Raw genomic sequence first — 25,066 nt, 5'->3', positions numbered from 1 at the left:
TCCTCCTTCCTCTGACATCTCATCAACAAATCTGCGTAGCTTCGTCAAAAGTGGCGAGAATGTTCAATGGTCCGATTTTTTTTGTCATTTATTACATAATAGTTTGCATTGCAAACTGAGAACATCCCAAAGTTGTGGAGATCATGTACCCACAGATGTGCAAGTCAGGTAATTTTGAAGAGAATCACGTATTCATTTCAGAAAATAAACACCAAGGGAAAAAAAATCAATGCACATAAATCATAAAAAATGGTAAAATATAATTGTTTGGTAGGCTACATGTGCTTTTCAAATACCCGGTACAGCATTCTTCAAAACAGATATCTCAAAGCATTGCTGCAATGCTTGATCGCTTCACAACGGCTACAAAAAGGAATTGTGATTATTAAGAGTTGAAAAGAAATATGGAAAATATAGAAAGTTGCTTATGATTAGGGCAAGAGCAAGTACAAGAATCCTTCCACCCAAAAGCACATCAAGTAACTGGAGTTCCAATTAATTAAAACAAAAGAGCCTCCAAAATGATATTGGCCCTGTAAATATGCACAGAGATCTATCATGTTAGCATTCAATTATTGGTCTCAATGCCAAATGTTTCCAATTCAATATTTCTTGATACAAAATCTCCCAAAGGCCTTCTGTCTAATTGGGAGCTTGCTACAAATAAGTACTTGGGTTAAAAATTTATAAATGTTATTTGGATTTGTGTGCACTAAATGTCAATGGGATCTCCTGCATCCTTCTGACAACACAATGGAAAAATATTTGTCGATGAATGTTACATTGGGGAATAATGAAATAGCCTTGGCTAGTAATGTATGCTGCTCCATTATAATCGCTCAATAACTATAAAGATAAATATTACATTGGCATCAAAGTTCATAGGTGTACTGTTCTTCACCCGTTATGAGGATCGAAAATGAACAAAATTGGTTTGTCTATTTTGTCTAATTATGAGCAAATACTGTAAAATAAGATCAAATCTTTGCTGATTTCACTTTTGCAGACTGAAGGGGATCTATTACTGCAAAATAAAAGCTTCAGATCCTTGGAAAAAAAATCAATCCTGCTTAATTTCAGTGAAATGCCAACTATATTCACAATGTGGACAATGATAATTTAGTCCAATCTTGTCTTCACACGAGTAAGACATAGCCAAAGCAAAAGTACCACAAATTTCAGAATTGCTGTTCTTATCCTCAAAACGGGAGCCCCAAGGCCAATTCCAAAATGACTTAACAGGATCCCAGCTAAATAGTAGAGATTTAATTTTCTGTCTGTTTGTTATTCTGTAATGTAGTTACCGTATTTCCCGGCGATGAAGACGCACCTGCGTCGAAGACGCACCCCCATTTTTGAGGTTTTTCAGGCGAGTGCTCTCGAGCTTGAAGGTCGAAGACAGTCGCTGAAAAGTCGTGTTAGTGGGACAGGCTCTTTAGGCCTTCAAAGTATGCTTTGCCATTTTTCAAGATCATAGCTGACATATTCCTGCTTGGTTTTCCTACCCCATCCCTGGATTCCCTTAATATTAAAAATATTAGACTCATTTGAATTAATTCAATAACTGCTCCATCTGGGGCAAAGAATTCCAAAAGACTCACTATCCCAAGTGAAGAAATTTATCTGCATTCTGGCCTAACCCTTATTGAGACAACACTGTTTTAGACTTCTCAGACTTTATCTTCCCTTTATCCAAACTGTCAAATTCCACAGGAATTTTGTAAGTTTCAATGATATCATCTCTCATCCTTCCAAACCACCTAGAACACAGGCCTAGTCTACTCAATTTCTCCTCGACGGCAATCCTGCCATCCTAAACACCAATCTGCTAAACCTTTCCTGTGCTTACTCTAGAGCAGGTATATCCTCTTTTAGATAAAGGGGACCAAAACTGCGCACAATAGCCCACGCTCAGTCCCATCATGACTATATATACCCACTGCAAGATGTCACACACTCAAATTTTCTTGAACAGGCCAACATATCATTTGCCATTATAACTGCTTTGCTGCAACTGCACATTTGCCGTCAGTTAAAACGGTCTTGTGTAGAAGGACGCCTGGATCCCTTTCAATGTCAACACTTCGCAAATCAATCAGAATTTGAAAAAACTCCGCTGTTGTCTCGTGCACCAAAGAGGATGACCTCAAATCCACATTAATGTTCCATTTGCCATTTTCTTGCTTATTCACCTAGCTTATCTATATTCCTATTAAGCGTCATTACACTCAAAGTTTTGTATTATCTATTGCTAATACCAAAGCTAGGAATTACAAGGTCGCCTCTGAAATGGATTAATTCATCTGTACATGCAAACATTAATATCTCCAAAATTATTTTTGAAGCAAATAAGTTTCAAATAAAAGTGCATTGTTTTTCTTTTTAAATATTCCAAACCATTTTAATTCAACTTTAGATATAAATACCTTCACTGAAGTCATCTTCAGTTGAGAGCTGTGTGAGTGGAGACTGCGGTCGGGAGTCACCCGCCAAGGAGTAGCTGTGTTCAGCCTGAATATGTGGAGCAGGTGAGAGCTCTGCATCCATCAGCTCATTTTTATCAGAGAGGAAAGGATCGTTGAAAAGATGGCCCAGCATATCCTTGGAATACTCATCCAACATCTCCGTGAAGTGCTGAGGAAAAACACAGAAGGAAAATCTTTAAATCTTTTGATTATTCATGATAATGAAGCCGTTAAATTTTGCCAGAGTGACATTACCAGCAACACACACACACACACACACACACACACACACACACACACACAAAGCCTGTTAGGTTGGTTTTTCCCTCTCCTCTGACAATGATGAATCTATTTGGCATTTCTTAGACCTAACCTACATTTCAATTGTTTTGTCTCTATCGTCCCTGTTTATCAACAGTTTAACGCCATGGCAACCTTGGCCTTATCCTTGTGATACTTCCTTGTACTTTCCTCCTTTATTCTCTCTTTAATTTAAAACTAATATGTGTTCAATCATTCCCAGTTCTGATGAAAGGGAATCCACCCGAAAAGTTAACTGTTTCTACTGTTACAGATGCTGCCTGGCCTGCTGAGTGCTTTTGATTGCAGGGTGCACAAGTTATTGTTGCAGCTTTCCTGTGCAATGTAATATACCATTGGTTTAGAATGGCTATGCAAGAAAATATTCACCAAAAAAAGTTTCAGTTAATTTAATCAATGTTTATGTGGTTCCTGGTTGCATAAGAAAGAATTGACCACCCGCCCAGGTATTGCATACTTGCTTGTGCATTCTAAAAGCAGAACCCAGAACTAAAAGCACGCACACAACCCGTCAGTAAGACTTTAAGCGAACTAAGCGATGTAAGGCGGCAACTCTACCGCTAAGCCACTGTGCCGCTCCAATGTGAAGAGATTAAACTTAAAATTCTTAATGCCACCAAAGAATGTATCCGAGACAATTCATTGTAGCCCGGTGACGCTATAGTACGTCATACATCTTCTGCTCAAAGAAGGAACGACTGATTGCACTAGATAATTATAAATATCATAGAACTCAACTTTGGCTAAATATAGCCTCAATAATAGTATTCTGACACTATTCAGGAATGACAATGAGCACAACAGCACATAATGTAGATATTGATCTAGCATGAGAAGCACTCTTTTACCCCTGTGGCCAATAATTTCAAGAAAAATGCACACGGGAATTATTTTTTTCATTCTAAATGTTGCAGCTATTAGCAGGTTGGTAGGTTAATTAAAATGTAATTTGCTCCCATTGGCTACATGGGTGGCGGAATTTGAAGGAGAAAATGGGAATGGGGACAGAATAGACAGTGATTAGCATAATGGATGCTTGATGGACAGAGTGGATTAGGTGGGCCCTGCGACTATGACTAAATTTACAAAATGTCCGATCCATAACCATGTGATGAAAAGTAGTCTCCCTTTGGTTTGGAAATAGATTTATTATTATCACATGTACCGACGTAGTGAAAAACTTTGTTTTGCATGCTATCCAATCAGATCAGATAATACAGTACATCAATATCATAAAGGCAGACACAATACAATAGGTAGAGCAAAGGGGAAGATACAGAATGCAGAATATAGTTCTCAGCATTGTAGCGCACCAGTTCCATAGACAAAGTGCAATGTCTGCAATGGGGTATTAATTAAATGACACAGAATATATGTATCAACCAAAATTAAAATATGCCAAGTTGCTTGAAAAATTCAACATGAAGAAATTTCATCCAGAGAGCTAAAGATGCAAATACCATTAGAGTTGGGAATGCAGATGCAATTCAGGGACGGTTCTCCCCATCCTAAAGTAGTGTTAAGACTTCATCCAATCTGAATAATCAAATCTGACAAGGTAACACATCAGGTACTAATTTCCTCAAGCAAGAGTCTAAACACCTTTTCGATCACCAACACCAGGCAAGGGTGGAGTGAGCTAGCTCACCACTGACCAGAAGCTTATCCATGTAAATAATATGGCTGCTGGGACTAATTAGAAGCTTGGCATTCTGTGGCAAGTGAATGGCGATCAGAATCTCCAGAGCCGTTCCATCTCCCACAAATAGACAGGTTAGGAACGCATAGAAACCCTCATTATTAGGCTTGATGCTGCTCGAATAACAGTTAAGATTTAACATCATCTAGGACAGAGCAGGTTCATTGATCACACCCAATATCCAACTAAGATAATTACAAGTCTCATTACTGCCACAATATTGCAGTAGTGTTATAAGATGCACTACAGTAAATTGCCAATACCTCAGTGACACTTCTCAAATTTGCAACTTCTACCAACTACGAAGACAAGGACAAGAAATCTATAGAAACACCTCCATCTGCAAGCTCCCCTCCAATTCTCATAGCATCCCGACTTGGGCAATATATAACTTTTAGAAATCCATTCCGAAAAGATGGTGTACCCTTGTCAGCAGGAGGGCTACAACAATCATCCAACATTATCAATGGCAACTATTGGCTACTCTTGCAAGAAATGCAAGAATTTAAAAAACCTAAAAGGAAACATATTCAGAACCAGGCAAAAAATGTTTTGGAAATTTTGCTAGATGAACAGCCTAATCGCAGAGCAACTTCACATGGGAGTTTGCGCACAGGAGAGCTTCCAAACCATAAAACCGGCTGATCACAGGATAAACATGATCCATCTTGAGAAATTTCATATCAATTCATTCATTCATGCAGCACGAACTTGGCTTTTGCAGATTTACTGGGCCCAAATGTGCATCCTCTCATTGGTCAGAGAAGTATTGGCAATAGATCAAGTGTTAAGATGTATTTTATTGAAAAACATTTTTATTTTGGTTGTTAGCAACCACTAGAGAGAGCTAGCAATTGCAATCACAACAAATGTCTCTTAAAATCATCCTCAAGATATTAGTCAGCAAAGGGTTTCCCCAGTTTGGGGTGGCAATAGGCACCATCGGTCACCAGAATGGTAGCCAGCATATTTTTCCATAACACCAAATAGGGCCATACGTCCAAAAGATCTCCGTCCTGAAAATGACACTCTTGCAATCCACCCCATTACGTGGAAATTCACAACCAAATGAACATCAAAAAGATCTTTTATCAACAGAGCATCTTTGAAACCATCAGCAAGATCTGTCTTGCTGATATTGCAAGGCAATGACATCATTGCTGCCTAATTGAACAGAATTAGAAATTGGAGTACAGTAGTGGCCCCAACACCCTCAATAAGATCAGTTGCTCTTGTAACTCAGCACCACTTTCATACACTAACACAGTAATCTCATAATTCTCTTGTAAATAACACACTGAAAACAGAGGACTATTTGTCAAGACGTCAACTATTCCCTTCTTATAATGGAGACAGTGAAACTAACCCATTGACAAAGAATAAAGCAGAGGCTATTGTGCACTGGAGGATCTACGTTACACAAATTACACGCGAGCATGAAACCACCTTTTGAACATTTCATATGGTTTCTAATACATTTGGCATGTACAGAATCTAATGGACAGATTATTTTGGGACCAATGCCTTGTATAGATTGTTTGTAGATTTGCCATAACATTGATGAATGGGTTAAAGCTGGTAATAAATAACTACTGAGATATGAAGAAAGTCTTGCTCGAGGTTGCAGCTTTAAAAAGTAGTTTTGGAGTCTAGATTTTAAATCATCTTAATTTCAAAATGGCATCTTGCATTAAACTACAGGTTTAGCATGCAACATGGCAGCACAGTAGCATAGATAGAGCTGCTGCTTCACAGCTCCAGCAATCCAGATTCAATCCTGACCTCTGATGCTGCAGGCGGAGTTTGCATGTTCTTCATGTGGCTGTGTGAGTTTCATAGTCAAAAACAGAGAAGCTGGCTCTATGGGTCAGCATGCACTCCAGATTCTCCAGTTTCCTCTCACAACCCAGAGCGTGGTGGTCGGTAGCTTAATTAGCCACTGCAAATTGTCCCTGGTCCATGCATGATCAGTAGAATCTGGGGATAGACTTTAATTAAAACATCAGAAGACCAAAACCGGTTCTTTGTTCTTGGTTTCTTGTGTTTCTTGATAGCTGGTTTTGGTACTCAATGAACCAAAGGACTAGTTTCTGACATGTGGATCTTTACAATTTTGTGGCTCTATTTTGTGAAAAGGAATGAATAAGTATATTCCCCATTCAAAAACAATCTCCAAAACACAATAGAAATCCATGTAGGAAAGGGAAGAAAAAAGTGTAATATGGCTGCTGTTCAGTTTAAATGAACTTATCCATCCAAAATGAATTCTTCCATTAGCGGTGGCAACCAAATTGCACTTTTACATAAACAATCTATTTGCATTTTAATAATATTGAAATGTTTTTAAATCAGTAGCTTGAGGAGGAGTTTTGTATTGGATATATCATAGATGACAACTTGCAATGGCAATTAATATCCAAAAGTATAGATGGCACGTTTCATATTTAAGTGGAAACAGGGTTATTATTTATGCTTAAATGCTGTAGAAAGTTGTATTTTTAATTTGTGTTACATGCTAATTGTTCCAACTGTACAGTTGCTATTCAGCTATAATAGAAGGCAAGTTAAAATAGGGCTATAATAAAACAAGTAAGAAAAACAAAACTAATTCAGACGTGCAGTATTATAGACTGCAAATAACAGTCAGTTTGAGTCTTGGCTAAATAAAATTAGAAATGTCTATTGGAGGCAAGTTAATAAAACTGCAAACCTCCTTGCTGAAACAGGTTAAAGGAATTTGGAACCTGTTCAGAATACATAATGTCTGCTATACTTGAGCTTTATCCAAAATATTTCTTGCATTTAGCATCAAGGGAACTCCCTTAATCAAGGGTTTCGTGTTAATGTGGCGTTACTTGCCAGAGATGGCAAAGTGAATTCAAACTTAAGAATGCAGTGCATCCAGATAATAATTCAGTACCAAAAGCAGCCAGGTCAATACAGCAAATTATAGATTTTCATCTACACCCAGTCAATAACAAATCTAAAGCTTTGCTATTATCTCAGTTATACACAACAAGATTGTCCACAATAAGTGGAGTTTTGTTAGATCAGTTTCCAACCACTATGTTTTGGCCTCAGAAAAGTTGAAGAAAAGGCAATCAAATGGGGGCATAGTTGGACCAATTGCTATGCTATTTGCAACGCAACTACCTCAGCGAGACCAAACAAAGACTAGACGATCGTTTCACTGAACACTGGTGCTCTGTCTGCCAAGGCCTGCTGTAGCTCAGTTGCTAGCCATTTGAACTCTCCTTCCCATTCCCTCACCAACCTCTCCGTCCTTGGCCTCCTCCACTGTCAGAGCGAAGCCACACATAAATTAGAACTACAGCACCTCATATTCAGCTTGGAAGGCTTACAACAAAGCGAATGAACGCTGAATTTTCCAATTTCAAGTAAAACCACAAATCCCCACTGCTACCCCCCCCCCCACCCCCCCCCCCCCCATCATCACCCCTCCCCCAATACACACACACACATTTCTTCCTCCACCCCTAACCCTTTAATCTCCTGCTTTCATTCATTCCCCCACCACTCCATACCGAGTCTCCCATTTCCCTTTTGTCTCTCTCCCTCCTCCTTGGCCCCTTCCATCCTTATCCCCCTCCCCAGCTTCACATTTCACTCGTCATCTTTTTTCCTTATCTGTCACCCTTCCGTCTCCATTTTACCTCTAACTTTTTTTCACTATCTCCACCCATCTGCTAATCACTCTCCCTCCCCCTGCATCCATTGATCACATGTTAGGCTTTGAACCCCCCCCCACATTTCTTGACCAGATTTCTCCCTTCTCCATCAAAAAAAGGAAAGATCTCAACCCAAAATGTTGCCTGTGAACGTCCCTCCACTGATGCTGTCTGACCCAGGGTTCCTCCAGCATTTTATTTTCTGCTCCGAAGTCACCGACCAACATTCTCTCCCAAGCTAAAAAACTCCAGCAGCAGGATTGCAATTACACTCCTGCCAGCTTCAATGGGTGGGCCACATTGTTTACATACCTGACTCTATGCACCAAACTCTGAACTGTGTTCTGACAGATTATGATCAGAAAGGTACAAAGAAAAGTCAGGAGGTTCAAAAAAACTTTTTCAAACAACATTTTGACCGAAGCTTGGGAACCTCCAGCTCATGACTGATGATCTGGAGAAGCATCGATCAGAAATGCATTGAGAACCTAGAGTTTGTCCTTTCGGAGCAGAGAGAAACCCAGGTAAAATAGAAAAGCAAACACTTCACTTTCTGTCCCAAACGAGACAGAATCTCCAGATCCTACAAAGTGGTCTGCAGCCATCTCAGAAAAGAAACAAGTCATCCTTGACCCAAGAGATGGACAGAAATGATTGAACAATAGTTAATCATGCTGGAAATACTCAGCAGCTCAGGCAGAATCTCAATGTACTGGCTATTTAACAGATTACTGTCTTCCAAATGCTTTCATTGATGCAGTCATTATTAACCAGACAGCACTGAACACATTAGAATCATCTGGACAAGTCTGGTCTCATCCACACAGAGCCACTCCTTTTGGCCTATCCCATCATCCCACCTTAATTTTATATCTTAAGGTCGTAAGGAATTCAAGTAGAATTAGGCCATTCGGTCCATCAAGTCTACTCTGACACTCAATCATGACCGATTCATCTCTCCATCCTAACCCGATTCTCCCATCTTCTCCCCATAATCTCTGACACCTGTACTAATCAAGAGTCTATCTCTGCCTTAAAATATCCACTGACTTGGCCTCCACAGCCTTCTGTGGCAGAATTCCACAGATTCACCATCCTCTGACTAAATAAACGACCTCATCTCCTTCCTAAAAGAACATCCTTTAATTCTGAGGCTATGACCTCCTGTCCTAGACTCTCCCACCAGTGCAAACATCATCTCCACATCCACTCTATCCAAGCCTTTCACTATTCTGTATGTTTCAATGAGGTTCCTCCTCATTCTTCTAAACTCCAGCGAGTACAGGCCCAGTGCCGACAAACACTCATCATAGATTAACCTACTAATTCCTGGGATCATTCTTGTAAACCTCCTCTGGATCCTCTCAGATATGGATCCCAAAACTAACAAAACTAACTTAGTTTCTCACTTTCCCACTGCTGATCAAATGTCTTCAACCTGAAGCATTTCTTTCACTTTCCATAGATGCTGCCTGATTTGCTGAAGGTTTCAAAAATGTTTTTGTTTTTTTTTAAATTTTAGATTTATAGGCAGATTCTCATTTTCAATGTTTGTGGCTGGATGGAAAATCAAGGTTACCAGCAGAATGACGGTGAATTAACTTACCAACTCACACTCTGGTATGCGAGGGACACCAGAACAGCAAAGAAACACATGCGGATGACCATGTTAACCTCACTGTCAGGATTGGAGATCAGGATTGAAGCTGGGGCCATGGGCAAACAGCTCTGCCGCCCTTGAGACAAATTTCTTTGAGCCCTTATGCTTCTGATATATATCAATGAAGGATATTTGTGTGCAGAGTGAAGGCACAAAAGGTCATTAGTATGACTAACACCCAATGACTATGGATACTTGGCAGAAAGAAGAGTATGCAGCAGATGAAATTTAATGTAAAGAAATGTGAAGTGACACACATCGGAATAAAAAGCATTGTTTAAGGAATTTTTAAAGATATCAAGGCATGTGTGCACATAACTCTAAAAATTGTAGGGCATATAACTAACAGCCATGGAATACATTAGCTGGGAAGTTATGTTGAATCTGTGCAAAACACTTTAGGCTGCAGCTGCGATATTGCATCCAATTCTGATCACTTCATTTTAGGAAGTATTTGAAGGTCTTAGAGAAGATTTATTAGAATTGTTTCAGGGTTGTGGGATATCAGCTGCAAGATTAGACCGGAGGAGCTTGGAACAAAAGGGAGAGTTGATAAGAGATGTACAAGGTTATAACAGGATTTGATAGAGAAATTAAAGGAATATTGCTCCTTATAGATCAAACACCTGGAACACAGATTTAAACTTTTGTTTTAACCAAAGGCTCAGGGGAGACGCAAGGAAAGACTTTAAGGTATTGAGTAGTATTGATTAGGAATTTGAACTCTGACATTTTTTTCCTGCCATGGATCAATGCTGCAGAAATGCAATTAGCGGTTACCGTTGACAGGGAGCAAAAAGGCAAAAGTGAAGAGAAAAGAAAGATGCTTTTAGCACTGTAACTTCCAGCACTGTTCAACATCCAATCAACACATTTGCTAAAATAAATTCCCAAGCAACATAGTTTTGTGACCATGTCTGTACATTAAATATTGTATACAATTACTGTGATATAATAAGCTTAGTCTGAAGAGACGAAGGGTCTGCATATTGGAACCATTTAGGAACATAGCAATTGGGATGAGCAGACCAAAATGGCCCCTCAAGTCTGCTCTGCTATACGATCATGGCTGTTCTGATTGTAACCTCATCTCCACATTCCCATATATCCCCATTAACCATTCACCTCCTTAGCCCTAATGTATCCATCTACTTATGACATAGCCCAGCTAGCTCAGTCAGTAGAGCAGGGGACTCTTAATCTCAGGGTCATGGGTTTGAACCCCACATTGGGCAACACTCTCTTTGGTGACAAAATATGGCAAATTTCCTCTGTGCTGTGCATACGTGACAATAAAGAACCATTGAACCATATTCAAAGACTCAACTTGAGCAGCCTTTGGAACCAGTATGGAGGCAAATATGAACTCCTCAGAACACAGATCTTATTTTCATTTGTGATAGATCACCAATGCTGAGAAACAATTGCATACTCATCCCTGTACAAGAACAAATTAGAGCTGCATTGGCCAGCCAATTGGACGATTGTATCCATTAGCCATGCATGATGAGGATAAGAGAATAGATTCTTTAGCCTTGGTGTCAGGCAGCAACATTTAATAATAATAATAATAATATATTTTATTGTCATTGCACGTCAGTGCAACGAGATTTAGTATGCAGCTCCAACCGATGAAAAGCAAAAGAAAAATAAATAAATAAGCTGTGTGTCGTGACCATCCGAGGGAGACAGTCCAGGAGGGGTGGGGGGCACTCAGCAGGGCCGGTTCAGAGCCGCTATAGCTCTTGGAATAAAACTGTTTCTGAGTCTGGAGGTTCGGGCGTAGAAGGCCTTGTAACGTCTGCCGAAGGGAAGGAGTTCGAACAGCTGAGATACCACACAGAGATGCCATACGTTAATATGCTCTCTGTGGTGCAGCGGTAGAACGTTGTCAGCAGCTGTTGGGGCAGACCAGTCTTTTTTAATGTCCTCTGGAAGAACAGTCGTTTCTGTGCCTTCTTGACCAGCGCAGCGGTGTGAGGTCCTCTGAAATGTGAGTGCCCAGAAACTTAAAGCTGGACACTCTCTCCACACTTTCCCCGTAAATGGAGATTGGGGCGTATTCTCCATTATGGGACCTCCTGAAGTCAATAATCAGCTCCTTGGTCTTGGAGGTGTTTAGTGACAAGTTGTTACGTGTGCACCAGTTCGCCAGGTTCTGCACCTCCGCCCTGTATTTTGTTTCATCACCGTTGGTGATCAGCCCAATCACTGTTGTGTCGTCTGCAAACTTCACGATGGTGTTGGTGTCGAATGCAGGAACACAGTCGTGAGTGAAGAGGGAGTAGAGCATGGGGCTTAGTACACAGCCCTGTGGTGTGCCGGTGCTCAGGGTGATAGTGGAGGACAGGTGCGGGCCCAGTCTCACTGCCTGCGGTCGCTCTGTCAAAAAGTTCAGGATCTAATCGCATATCAGCGAGCTGAGGCCTAGCTGGTGGAGTTTGGTGGTGAGCTTGGTGGGGATTTGAATTGAATGCAGAGCTATAGTCAACGAAGAGCATCCTCACGTACGTGCCCTGTCTGTCCAGGTGAGTCAGGACAGTGTGAGGAGCCAGAGAGATGGCATCCTCTGTTGATCTATTTGCCCTGTATGCAAATTGATGAGAGTCCAGTGAGGCAGGGATGCTGGATTTGATATGGGAGAGGACCAGCCTTTCGAAGCACTTCATTGGGATTGGAGTTAGGGCAACCGGGCGGTAGTCGTACAGGTTGGTGACTTTGGACTTTTTCGGCACCGGCACTATGGTGGCTGTTTTCAGGCACTTGGGGACCGTTGCCAGAGATAGAGATAGATTGAAGTTTCTCGTGAATACCTTCGCCAGCTGTACAGCACAGTCCTTTAGTACCCTTCCCTGTACTCCATCCGGACCTGCAGCCTTGCGTGGATTGATCCTACGCAGAGCGCACTGTACCTCCTGAGTGCTCGGTGTCAAGGCCTGTCCCTCCGCCATGGCCGGGGTTATTCCACTCCTGGTGGTGTTGCCAGTTTCGAACCGGGCAAAGAAGGTGTTCAGTTCGTTGGCTAGTGTGATATCACCGTGGGGGCAGACGGGGCTGCTCTTGTAGTCAGTGATGTCCCTGACACCCTGCCACATGCTTCTGGTGTCCGCGGCATTGAAGTGTTCTTCTACCCTTTGCCTGTGGATGTCTTTGGCCTTTTTTATGCCTTTGTTCAGGTTCGACCTGGCCGCACTGTAGGCAGAAGTGTCCCTGGATTTAAAGGCATTGTTGCGTGCCCTTAGCAGATCCTGAACCTCCTTGTTCATCCAGGGTTTCTGGTTTGGGAACATCTTTATTTGCTTGTCCACTGTGACAGTCTCCACACAGCAGTTGATGTAGGAGAGCACAGTGGATGTGTACTCCTCCAAGTCTACCTCTGTACCACTGGTAGCCTGTTGTTCAAACAGGTCCCAGTAGGTGCGATCAAAGCAGTCCTGGAGTTGTAGAGTGGCGTCCTCGGGCCATATTTTGACCGTCCTTATTGCAGGTTTGGTCTTGCGGATGAGGGGTTTGTATGCAGGCAGTAGAAACAGTGAGAGGTGATCGGATTGCCCCAGGGATGGGCAGGGGAGAGCTCTGTAAGCGTCCTTGATGTTGGTGTACACTTTATCCAGCGTGTTTGAGCCCCTGGTAGGGCACTGCACACGCTGGTGGAATTTGCGGAGTGTGGCTCATAGGTCGACCTGGTTAAAGTCCCCTGCAACAATGAAGGCACCGTCGGGGTGAGCATCCTGCTGCTTACTGATGGCCGAGTGCAGCTGTGCTAGTGCTAGGTTAGCATTAGCCTGTGGTGGGATGTATATGGCCATGATGATAACCACAGTAAACCCCCGAGGCAGGTAAAAGGGCCTACATTTAAGCAGTAGGTATTCCAGGTCTGGGGAACAGTAGCTCTCTACTGCAGTGTGGTTATTGACGTCCCGGCAGTTACTAGGCCTTAACCAAAGAACTGTTTGAGGTTCAGCACCCAGAATGACCCGACCCCCAATATATCCATGTATAATTTTAAGGTAAAACATTATTTCTCAAAATAGTTAAATTAATTAAAAACATTAAGACAAGAGATACAATAAACTTAAAAGGTTATTTAAAAGATGTTTATGATCCAATAACTTAGCTTGGCAAGCCTACGATTGCAAGATGAATTCTCCAGAAAAGTGTTGGTAATCCCAGCACTAAGTTCTACCACTGAACTCCATGTGGACTCCACCAGAGCAGATCAATGGATATGTGCAAGAAGGAACTGTTCAGATGCTGGTTTAAACCGAAGATAGATACAAAAAGCTGGAGCATCTCGGCAGGACAGGCAGCATCTCTGGAGAGAAGGAATGGGTGACGTTTCAGGTTGAGACTCTTCTTCAGATCAATGGATATGCCGGAACCTAGTACTCAGGCTCATCCCAGGTCAGAAGTTCTGCACAGCTCTGAGATAGATCAACACAGTGTTTAAACATTGGCAGTTCCGACACAATTCGTACAATCTACCCCATAAGTTTGTTCTTGAGAGCCTGCATTCAAATATCACCTCTAAAATAACGATGTGAATGATTAGAAACCTCAGTTTAGGATTCCCCTGCATGGTCTATTTCCTCTAAACCTTTCCTATCCAAAGAAAATGCTGCATTGCTGCTGGCAAGTCAATTTTGCACGTAATCCAGTAGAATGACTCACCCTGGATGACAGAGTTACAAACCAATCATGATACACAGTCAAGCAGTCTTAAAACTAACTACTACTTATTCATTCACTCGAGACGTCAGTCTGCCTAAATATCTCCTGGGTATGTGCTTGCATAAAAAAAAGGATAGTCACACATCTGGATACCATCTGTGAATAAAGTTTCTTCTCTCAAAAGAACCTTTATTAACAAAATCCTTAGCTTGCCACACTCCTGTGCACACACAAGGCTTTCATTTACTTATCAACCTTTGCAAACAACCATGCACAGAAATTCCACCCTTTCTTGCAACCACACGGTGTCCAAATTCTAAATGAAATCTGCAGCACGAAGAACTTATATTCCATTTTTAAAATTTTTGGAAAACCTTCTCAGTAATGATACGCGTTATTCAAAAGTCATTACAAAAGCAATTTAGTTTTGACATTTTGTACAAAAGTAGCAAAAGATGCAGGGAAGCGAGAGAAAAGAAATATTGCACAGTAGATCTCAAATAGCAATCTGTGTAACAGGTTTATTCACCTGCTCTGGAACAAAACTAAAGCACAAAAGATTCTCAGTAAATTCACTTCAGAGAGAGCTGTTGCATTAGAGATGTGGGTAAAGGATTTTTTATTCAGCATTCAGGTAAACTCCAAAGATCAACTCGACTAGTCAAAAAGCAGGGATTTTTTCACCAAAACCGTAGTTGACATTCTCCCTTTAATCAAGTCTACCAAACATAAAGTCAAAAAGTTATGGATGACACAAGTGATACAGCATGGAAACAGGCCCTTCGGCCAACTTGCCTATGCCAACCACGGTGCTTCAACTACACTAGTTCCACCTTCCTCTGTATGCCTATTTCCTCTAAACATTTTCTATCCAAGTACCTGTTCAAATGTTGTTGAATTGAATTGAATTGAATCCTTTATTTGTCATTCAGACCTTTCGGTCTGAACAAAATGCTGTTGCCTGCAGCCATACATGTAATAATAACAAAACACAATAAACACAAATTAACATCCACCACAGTGAGTTCACCAAACACCACCTCACTGTGATGGAGGCAAAAGTCTTAGAGTTACTGTCTCTTCCCTCCTCTTCGCCGAGGCGATACCCCACCGGGCGATGGTATCAGTCCCGCGGTTCAAGCTCCGCGGCCCGGGGGTGGTCGAAGCTGCCCGCAGCTGTTGCAACGGGTGCTCCGGAAAACAGGCACCAGCCTGTGACCTGCGAGCTCCCGACATTGTCCTCCACTCGCCCGCGGCCGAGCCCCGGATCCAGGTCGCCGCCGCCAGAACGCCGCCTCAGCCGCCGGAGCACCGTCTCCGCCCCGCACCGGGCCGCCCACAAGGCAGCGTCTCAGCCCCGCACCGGGCTGCCCCCACGGGAGCACCTTCCAGCCGGGAGCCGGTCCGCCCTCACCGGAGCGCCTTCCAGCCGATAGCCAGGCCACCCACACGGCAGCGTCTCAGCCCCGCACCGGGCTGCTCACACGGGAGCGCCTTCCAGCCGGGACCCAGGCCGCTCACACGGGAGCGCCTTCCAGCCGGTAGCCGTGCTGCTCACACAGGAGTGTCTCAGCCCCGCGCCGTCCGCCCTCACCGGAGCGCCGAATCGTGCCTCTACCCGGACGTCGCCACAGCTCGAAGACGGCCAGCCTCACGTTGGTGAGTCCTGGCTGGCTCTACCTCCGGACCCTCGAGGTCGGTCGCAGGTTGGAGGCCGCCAGCTCCGCCATTATGCCTCAGCGCAGACGGGGGAAGAGAAGGGGGATACGACAAAAAAGTCTGCCTCAATGACCTCCTAAACTACCTCTGTTCCATATACCCACCTATGTGAAAAAGTTGCCTTGAGGTTCATATTAAATCTTTCCCCTCTCACCTAAACCTATGGTTCTTGATTGCCCTAATCTGGGTAAAAGACCCCATGTGTTCACCCTATCTATTCCCCTTCTGATTTTATACACTACTATAACATCACCCGTTTATCCTCCTGCACCCCTGCCCAACCTTTCCCTGTAGCTCAGATGCTCAAGTCCTGGTAACATCTGTGTAAATCTGCTCTGTACCATTTCTAGCTTAACAACATCCTTCCTATAGCAGGGTGACCAAAACTGAACATAATACTCCAGTTGGAGCCTCAGCATCTTGTACAACTGAAACATAACATCCAAACTTCTATAATCAATACCCTGACTGATAAAGGGCAATGTATCGAAAGCTTTTATGACAACCCTATCTATCTGTGACACCACTTTCAAGGAACTATGTACCTGCACTTCTAGATCCCTCTGCTCCACACCAATTCCCAGGCCCCTGCCTTTCACCGTGAAGGTCCTGCCCGGGTTTAACTTCCCAAAGTGCAACACCTTGCACTTACCTGCAATAAACTCCATTAACCATTCCTCCGTTCACTTACCCAAATGATCAAGACCGTGCTGTAATTTTTGCAAACCATCTTCACTATCTACGATACCACCCACTTTAGTGTCAACTGCAAACTTACTAATCATGCCTTCTCCATTCATTCAAATTGTTGTATAAACCACAAACAATGGACCTAGCACCGATCCCCGAGGCACACCATTCATCACAGGCCTTCAGTCCAAAAAAACAACCTTGCACCGTCACCTTCTGCTTCCTTCCATGGTCAATTCTCTATCCAGTCGGCAAGCTCTTCCTGGATTGCATGCGATCTAACCTTCCAGCCTATCAGGCGGAATCATTGTCAAATACCTTGAAGTCCACATAGACAAAGTCTACGGCTTTGCCACCAACTGTTGTTTTAGTCACTTTTTTTTTTTAAATGAGAAGTTTTTTATTTGAACAATGTTTTCTATTTTAATGCCATTTGTCAATTATTACACCAAGACTTTCTCTGCATAACATTCCCTGCAACAAAATAGTGCTGACAATCTATTTTTCCAATTTGCATTTGTCCCTGAGATGTTGTCTGCTTAGAAAATAAACACCACCTCATTAATTAGTCCTACATTTGCATTGTATATAAAATTAAGTACAAGAGATCTAACTTGTTTCTGAGAAGAAGAGGTTTACTTCAAGAACTCTGCATTAAAAGTATACTTCAGTACAGGAGTCCCAGCAAAAATGGGTTGAATCCCTTACGTACTCAAATGCTCTAGACAATGTCAAAGAAATGGATGGAGCAAGAGGCAAGGAAAAATAACTTGGGTGAGTTTAAAGAGAAATTCTTTGAAAGCTGAATACCGAGAAAGAAAATGGGATTTGGGTATACATTCCAGAATGCAGGGAGAAGAGTAATATGATGAAAAGATGTAGGCGAATCTGTCATCTGGCAGAGCCAACAATGACAGATGGGGATTATAAGGGAACAGGAAACACATACATTGGTTATCTACCAAATAACTACAAGGCTAATGGCATTCTTGTTATTTGTGCTACAGGAAGTTCAGGCAAGGAAACGTGGATAGCTATATGAGAAAACTATAAAGTTGATGACTGGGGTATGTCACAGCTTTGTAAAAAAGGCATCTTCCTGTCTGCCAGACCGCTAAAGAGAGAGTTTCTAATATGCACTGTAGATACTGAACAAACTCACCATAGAGAGCACAGTTTAGTCCATTTTCTGTTCTATCCTTTAAATTATGTGATGAGTAACTATTATTCAGGCGCATCTCAGGTATTGAAATCATGATATGTGAAGCCATTTCTTCATTTTTTATACATGTAGATCTTCTCTCTTAATACATATTTTTTCTTCTTTCCCCACACCTGATGTGTATTAAATATATCTGTACAAATTTACACTTTCTCCTACGCCTTTGCACGGCTAATTTCACAGTCCTGCAATTAGACCATTGCAGGGATTCATCCCATTGCCAATGATTCTAATCCCAGTTGCACAGGTTTGCTTGAGGCAACAGTATTAGTTTAGATATTCAGCAACTTGCCAACAAAACAAAAGTTTAAAAACCTGAACACGAAGTGGCAAGTATAACAAATGGCAGATGTTGGGCTTCACATCTGCAGTATGGCACTGGGTGAGAACTTGCTAATAACCACGATTATCACAAATCATTAGATGTAGCTACTTTATTTACTTCACCCCAATGTTTGCATCACACAAGCAGAATCTCTTTATTTGAAAAGCAAATAAATCCACTGCAATTTGGACAGAAATGTGTTTACTTGTAATATTTGTTTCCCTCTTACGCAGGGTGCTCTATATTCCAGCTTTGCCTTTTATTTCAATATCCAGCAAGTATTATGTTCTGCATCTCACATTGTCAGCATTTTCATCCCTCTCACCCTACTACTTCCCTCAAATGCCTTCTATTTGTGCTCCTCCATATAAATCAGCTGTGATTAGCCTTGCCATGTGTTCACCATCCCCCCCTGACCTCTCCCTTCCCGATACGGAACGGTCTGTCCTCAGCAGAGGCCACACCTTTGTTCCCCTCTGCCCCCACCTCAATGAGTTCCAGGTCCACTACGATGTAGAGCTCTTCTTCCATCGCCTCCGCCTCCATGCCTTTTTCTATGGGAAGGAGTCCTCACCCCCCAGTGATCACCCCTTCTCCCATCTCCACCAGATCCCTGCCTCTTGGACTTGAACAAGTTTGTCACCTCCAACGGGATCCCACTACTGGCTACATCTTCTGATCTCCACCCCTTTCTGTTTTCTGCAGAGACCGTTCCCTCAGCAACCCCCTGGTCAACTCGTCCCTTCCCATCCAAACCACTCCCTCCCCAGGTACTTTCCCCTGCAACAGCAGGAGATACAACATCTGTCCCTTTAACCTCCCCCCTTGACTCGATCCACGGACCCCAACAGTCTTTCCAGGCGAGGCAGAGGTTCACGCACCTCCTCCAACCTCATCTACTGTATCCGCTGTTCCAGGTGTCAACTTCTGTACATCAGCGAGAACAAGCGCAGGCTCAGCGATCGTTTCGCTGCACACTTTTGTTCAGTCCTCCTTAACCCATCTGATTTTCTAGTTGCTCAGCACTTCAACTCCCCCTCCCATTCCCAATCTGACCTTGGAGGAACAGCACCTATATCGCTTGGGTAGCTTACACCCAGAGGTATGAACATTGACTTCTCTAACTTCAAATAGTATTTGCTTTCCCTCTCTCCATCCCCTTCCCAGTTCTTCCACCAGTTGCTGTCTCCGACTACATTCTATGTTTGTCCCGCCCACTCCCCCGACAGCAGTCTGAAAGGTCTCGACCCGAAACGTCGCCCATTCCTTCTCTCCAGAGATGTTGCCTGTCCCACCGAGTTACTCCAGCATTTTGTGTCTACCTTAGATTTGAACCAGCATCTCCAGTTCTTTCCTACACAAGCTGTAATCACAAGCAGTCATCAACCTCCTTTAGGTGGCTTCAACAGCATATGCTAATTGTAAATCTTGGTTTTCACCCCATGCCATACATTTCCTTTGTTCCATTCATCTCTCTTGCTTTCTGCAATGTAAAATTTGCTGTTGATTCTCACCTTTACAATTTGTGAAACCAAACAAGGTTTCATTCTCCACAGGTAATGCCTCAACTGTCAAATATCCCCAGCATTTTCTGGTTTATCTCAGATAGAAAGTCCATCAGTGCACACTGGTTCCTGCTCCTGCAAGACCTACTAAAATATACGTATTCTAAAATAAACCATGTGATGACTGTCCTAAAGATCAGTATTGTATAAACTCATATTGGATACTGCTATTTTATATCATGTTGATTGTGATATGGCAACGGGTAATGATTCAGAAGGGTAGTTAGCTAGAAATACAGAATTAAAATTAATCAGGAATTTCCTTGGGACAACTATCCACCAAAAGCTCAAGGATTATTTTCTGTGCATTTCTCTTCATTCAAATGTAAAGTTCTGTAATTTCTAGATTTCTGAATATCATTAGAATGAACAAATTCCTTTCTTCAAATTGAATCTGGTACTGCGATCAACAAGTTCCAATAATGCAAGTTCCAGATGCAAAGAATTATCACTCATAAATGCTAAAGGCACCGGTTCCTACACACTTCTCCAAACACTGCATCAGCTTCAAAGTAAGCATGTCAGATATATCTAGGCCAGTAGCCAATAAATTCACTTTCACAATAAAATCCATCCAGCTTTAACAAATCTGACATGTTTACTCTATGGTGACTGCATGAACCCAGCTCTTCAGCAGCCAGCACTGTTAGTATAATATAAATATCAGAGCAAAACAACTATGATCTAGCTCTCAGAAGAAATTAAATGTATTCTGGTGTAACCCGAAGCAGAAAGAGATTGTCTGATCATCAAATGTGCAATGTTTTCCTCAAAGCAATTTAATAAAGGAGATTGCATGCACATCGATTGAAGCTGCAGACTTGTAGTACAGCAGGAATTGCAATCAGGCAGCTTTGAATGTAATCAACAGTTGCATCAGAATTCACGTACAGCTGGTGGAAGAAGTTGGAAACCAAATAAAGCTCACATTTTGTGGTTTTATTTTAGAATAAAATCGAACTACAATTCAAAATAAAGCCCAAAGACAGAAATTCAACGCAATCAGTTCTTATATGGTTCTTTCTACTCACTCAGGGTGTGCAGATTGGTACCCTTCTTTGAAAACAAAGGGTCGCGACGCAAAACGTCACCCATTCCTTCTTCCCAGGAATACTGTCTGTCCCGCTGAGTTACTCCAGCTTTTCGTGTCTATCTTCAATTCATGGTGAAATGTGTAGGAAGGAACTGCAGATGCTGATTTAAATTGAAGCTCGACACAAAATGCTGGAGTAACTCAGCAGGGCCGGCAGCATCCTTGGCGAGAAGGAATGGGTGACGTTTCGGGTTGAGACCCTTCTTCATTGTGGAATTACATCTACCAAAGATGTTCCTCGTCTAATACCCAGAAATTCAGTAGTTGCAGTCTTCGGTAGTTCCTCAGAATTGCGGACAACTGACTTCTATTCATGTTAGATGGATAAATGGTCATTGTGAGATCTATAGATTCTGCTATATATTGGGCAAAAGGTGTCACGTCATCCCTGTCTTTGTCTTTTAGTCAGTTGGAGCCTGATGTAGTCCATAGATGGCTTTTATAGCCATAGTTGGTCCATAGATGGCTTTTATAGACATGTCCTGGCTGTCAACATGTCACTGACATGCCTGCACTCTTTCTATCCACCATATGTTCTGGAAGACCCATGTTTCCTGCTGGTCCTCTGCCTTTTACAGAGCTGCCAAGTTTTGTCAGAGCATTTCAGTTTTCTAGTACTTGAAAATCAGCATTTTGCTGAGGAGATCAGTATTTTTATGCGGTGCCATTTTGCTGATTTATTTTTAATTTTTATGTGCAGTCATACCCATGCAAGAGTACAAGAATGCAAAACTTTGCTACTAATTGACATGTCTTCCACGCACCTTACTTGACAGTGCATTAATTGCCATCTCTTTGTATACTGCTGTTTGAACGGCTGCTTCCTACTTTTAGCACCAGATGATGATGATGTAGAAGCCATTTTGGAAGCCTCCCTCTTCCTCCCTCGCTCCTTCCACCCTCCCTCTCTCCCCCTTCCTCCCTCCTCCTTTCCCTCCCACCTACCCTCCCTCTTTTTTCCTCCCTCCCATTCCCTTCCTCCCTCCCTCCACCCTCTCCCCCCATCCCTCTCCCCCTTGAGCCCACCCACCATTTTGTAAAAGCAGGGCCAATCCCAATGTAACTGCAATTCCATTGGTAACCTTTCACCACTAGGCTTATCCAGAATTCTACCACTGCCTGAAAAATAATCAAAGGCTCAACTACCACTGAGAAAGAGAATTCCAAAGACTCATTGTTATATGAGAATTTTCCTGTGGCCATAGCGCTATGTGTAAAGCCCATAGCGCTATGTTTAAAGCCCATAGAGCTCCAGCTGGTAGCGCTATTTTTAGAACCTATAGCGCTGTAGCCGACAGCTCTTCGTTTAAATTCCCACACGTTAAACTGACAGCGCTCTGTTTAAACCTGGAGCGGGACAGGCAGTGACTCTGGAGAGGAGTGGGTGACGTTTCTGGGTCGAGACCCTTCTTCAGACTGAACTGAACTCCGTATTTAAAATCCGTATTTAACACTACAAAACCGTACATCCGTATTCTAATCGTATTACTGTACAAAATATGGGAAATCCGCTTTTAGTGCATCCAGAAAGAGCAGTTTTAAGGGACCTCCTAAGGGAATTCACCTCCATCATCATGACTACGGTCTAAATCCCACCACAGACAGATGTTCCTTTTGCACAAGAGCTGCACACCATCTATTCATTACCGTGCTTACAAACCCGTTGTGCTGCTGCAACTTAATTGTTATTTTCAGTATATATGAATTAAACACTCATGACCCTTGTGATAACCTGCTGTATGACAGGCAGCAGGAAGGTCCCTCTATTTACAGCAGTCAAACAGATTTCTTTAAGTGAGCTAGGCATCTCAAAGCAGTTTCAATCCAACCAATGCATCACAGCTATGCCAACCCCATATACCGAATATCTACAAAAAAGCACTTTAAAAGGGACACTGAAAAAAAAAAACTTGCATAATAGAACCAGTAGCTTTTCTCTATTAACAGGCAGATGACACTTCCACTTCCACTATCACTGACCCAACTGAGATAAGTTCATCCAAAGTAGACAAGAACATTTGGGATCAGCCAAACTAAGGTTACACATCACAGGATGATCTGGAACATCTGCATTTTAAGAAGAAAGAATGGTATACAAAATATTTACAGAGCAAATTATTTACTTTTAAATCAGTTTGCCAGACAGAGTGTAAGCTGGGCAAGAGTCAAGAGTGTTTTATTGTCATATGTCGCAGATAGGACAATTAAATTCTTGCTTGCTGCAGCACAACAGAATATGCAAATAGTACATAACGGGAGAAAGAAAAAAAGTTCAGTGTGTGTAAACACATGCACACATACTCAATCTCAATAAATAACAAATATAGTGCAATAATAATGATAGTCTGTTGCAGTTCAGAGCTTATTTGTTGTCGTGTTTAATAGCGTGATGGCTGTAGATATGTTGAGGCTGTAGTAAACCAAATATGTTGGTAAGAAAGCTAATCCCAAACATTTCTTTACCCTCAGTTTAGGTAAGTTGCAAAGCGTACCTGAAGCGTCGCTGAAAATCTGTCGCTGCGGGTGTACGCGATGTTGGCGCCGTTTAGAGGGGGTCGGGTTTAAAACGCGATTTTCTCTAGGCTGTTCAAATCGAAGACGTTCAGCCTAGTTAATTATTAACGAAAAATCGCTGGAAGACCCCGTCGCAAAAGCTATTATTAGGTTTAAAGGCCTCGTATAATAGTTATAGTAGTTTAAAAATGAATCTCTAAACCCGCGACCACCGGCAGCTGTCAGGGTCGCATAGAGCAAATAACAGAAGGTATGCTGCTTATTTTTACATTAAAAAGGGCTTCTTAAGATCCCTTTATACAAAGTTTAATATTGCGAGTAGCTCATTTTGGGCCCCATTATATCCCGCAGTATTTTTCTGGGCATTTGAGGGCACAAATCTAGCGCAATGTGAACGTTCTAAACCAGCGCGTTCACAGGATCCCACTAGAAAGCTGATTTAAAATGGACTTTAATTTACAGCAATTGAACACTAAATTCCTTCCATTTGGCCTATAAATTAATGTAAATGAGATTTAAAAATCATGTTTTATTGTGAATTATTTATGAATATTATTTGGACACTTAGGCTATTTAAAAATGTTAAGCATTTATTAAGAAATGGATAGATGTTTAGATCTAGTAATTGAAGTTTGAAATTAGCTACACTTGGGTAACTAACTAATTATATGCTTTAATTTCAGGTCATCCAAGTAAGATTATTTTATATTTGTTTCAGAATGGTTCAATCTACGATAACTGAAAATTTCATTCAGTTCTCTTAATTTTTAAGAAGGTTATGGGCTTTTGACTGCACACGATCACAGCTTTTTTGTTATGTCCATAGAAAATCAATAGGGAACAAGATGCTAATTTCCGAGTATGAAAATGGCCATAACTTTTTAAATACTTGAGATATGAAAGTGAATTAGGTGTCAAATTAAACTTATTTTTATGCTTTATCTGATGGGATAAATTACAGACTTGATTTTTGAAATCTCAAAATTTTGTAACATTGCTACTCAGTTAGCTATGAGAAATAGGAATGCTCAAATATTTGGAGATGCTCCATCAATGAGTCTAGAAATTAGACATTTAACTTGAAATTCAAGCATGAACAATTTTCCTGGGTTAGAATCTATTGGAAATCTGACCTAGGCACTTCCACACAACATTAATCTCAGTGCAAATGACATTTATAAATTGTACATCAATGGCATAATGTGCAGCCACTGTTTCCATGACTACCAAAATAATTTGGCACATTATGATGCGACCTGATGCCATAATTTACGCGACAAAAAACAAAAGACGAATCCTTTGTGAATTAGCAAAAGACCACAAATTAAATGGCCCTTGTGAAATTAATGTCAAAATCACAAGATTTGCCCAACTCATTGTCCGATGTTCAGAATATGTGCAGAGGCATTACTGGGTTCCTTCGATGATAACAG

General features: G+C 41.9%; 1 protein-coding gene and 1 long non-coding RNA gene across 2 annotated transcripts in view; both read right to left on the bottom strand.

Moving 5' to 3' along the window:
• The window catches only part of creb3l2 (cAMP responsive element binding protein 3 like 2), a 66,882-nt gene that overhangs the window by 26,033 nt on the left and 15,783 nt on the right, over positions 1 to 25,066 (bottom strand). The window contains exon 2 of the mRNA XM_033037742.1: positions 2,427 to 2,634. Within this exon, the coding sequence (XP_032893633.1) occupies positions 2,427 to 2,634 (208 nt within the window). The remainder of the gene's footprint in view (positions 1 to 2,426; positions 2,635 to 25,066) is intronic.
• Positions 7,270 to 11,277, bottom strand: LOC116983865. The gene is made up of 3 exons (XR_004414831.1): positions 10,896 to 11,277; positions 10,774 to 10,778; positions 7,270 to 7,280 (listed from the first exon to the last, which is right to left on the bottom strand). It is a non-coding gene; the product is annotated as an uncharacterized LOC116983865 (long non-coding RNA).

The sequence above is a fragment of the Amblyraja radiata genome, chromosome 19 (genome assembly GCF_010909765.2).
Source record: "Amblyraja radiata isolate CabotCenter1 chromosome 19, sAmbRad1.1.pri, whole genome shotgun sequence".
NCBI classification, from domain to species: domain Eukaryota; kingdom Metazoa; phylum Chordata; class Chondrichthyes; order Rajiformes; family Rajidae; genus Amblyraja; species Amblyraja radiata.
The sequence above is the reverse complement of the archived record's forward strand: the minus strand, read 5'-3'. Positions and strand labels throughout refer to the sequence as shown.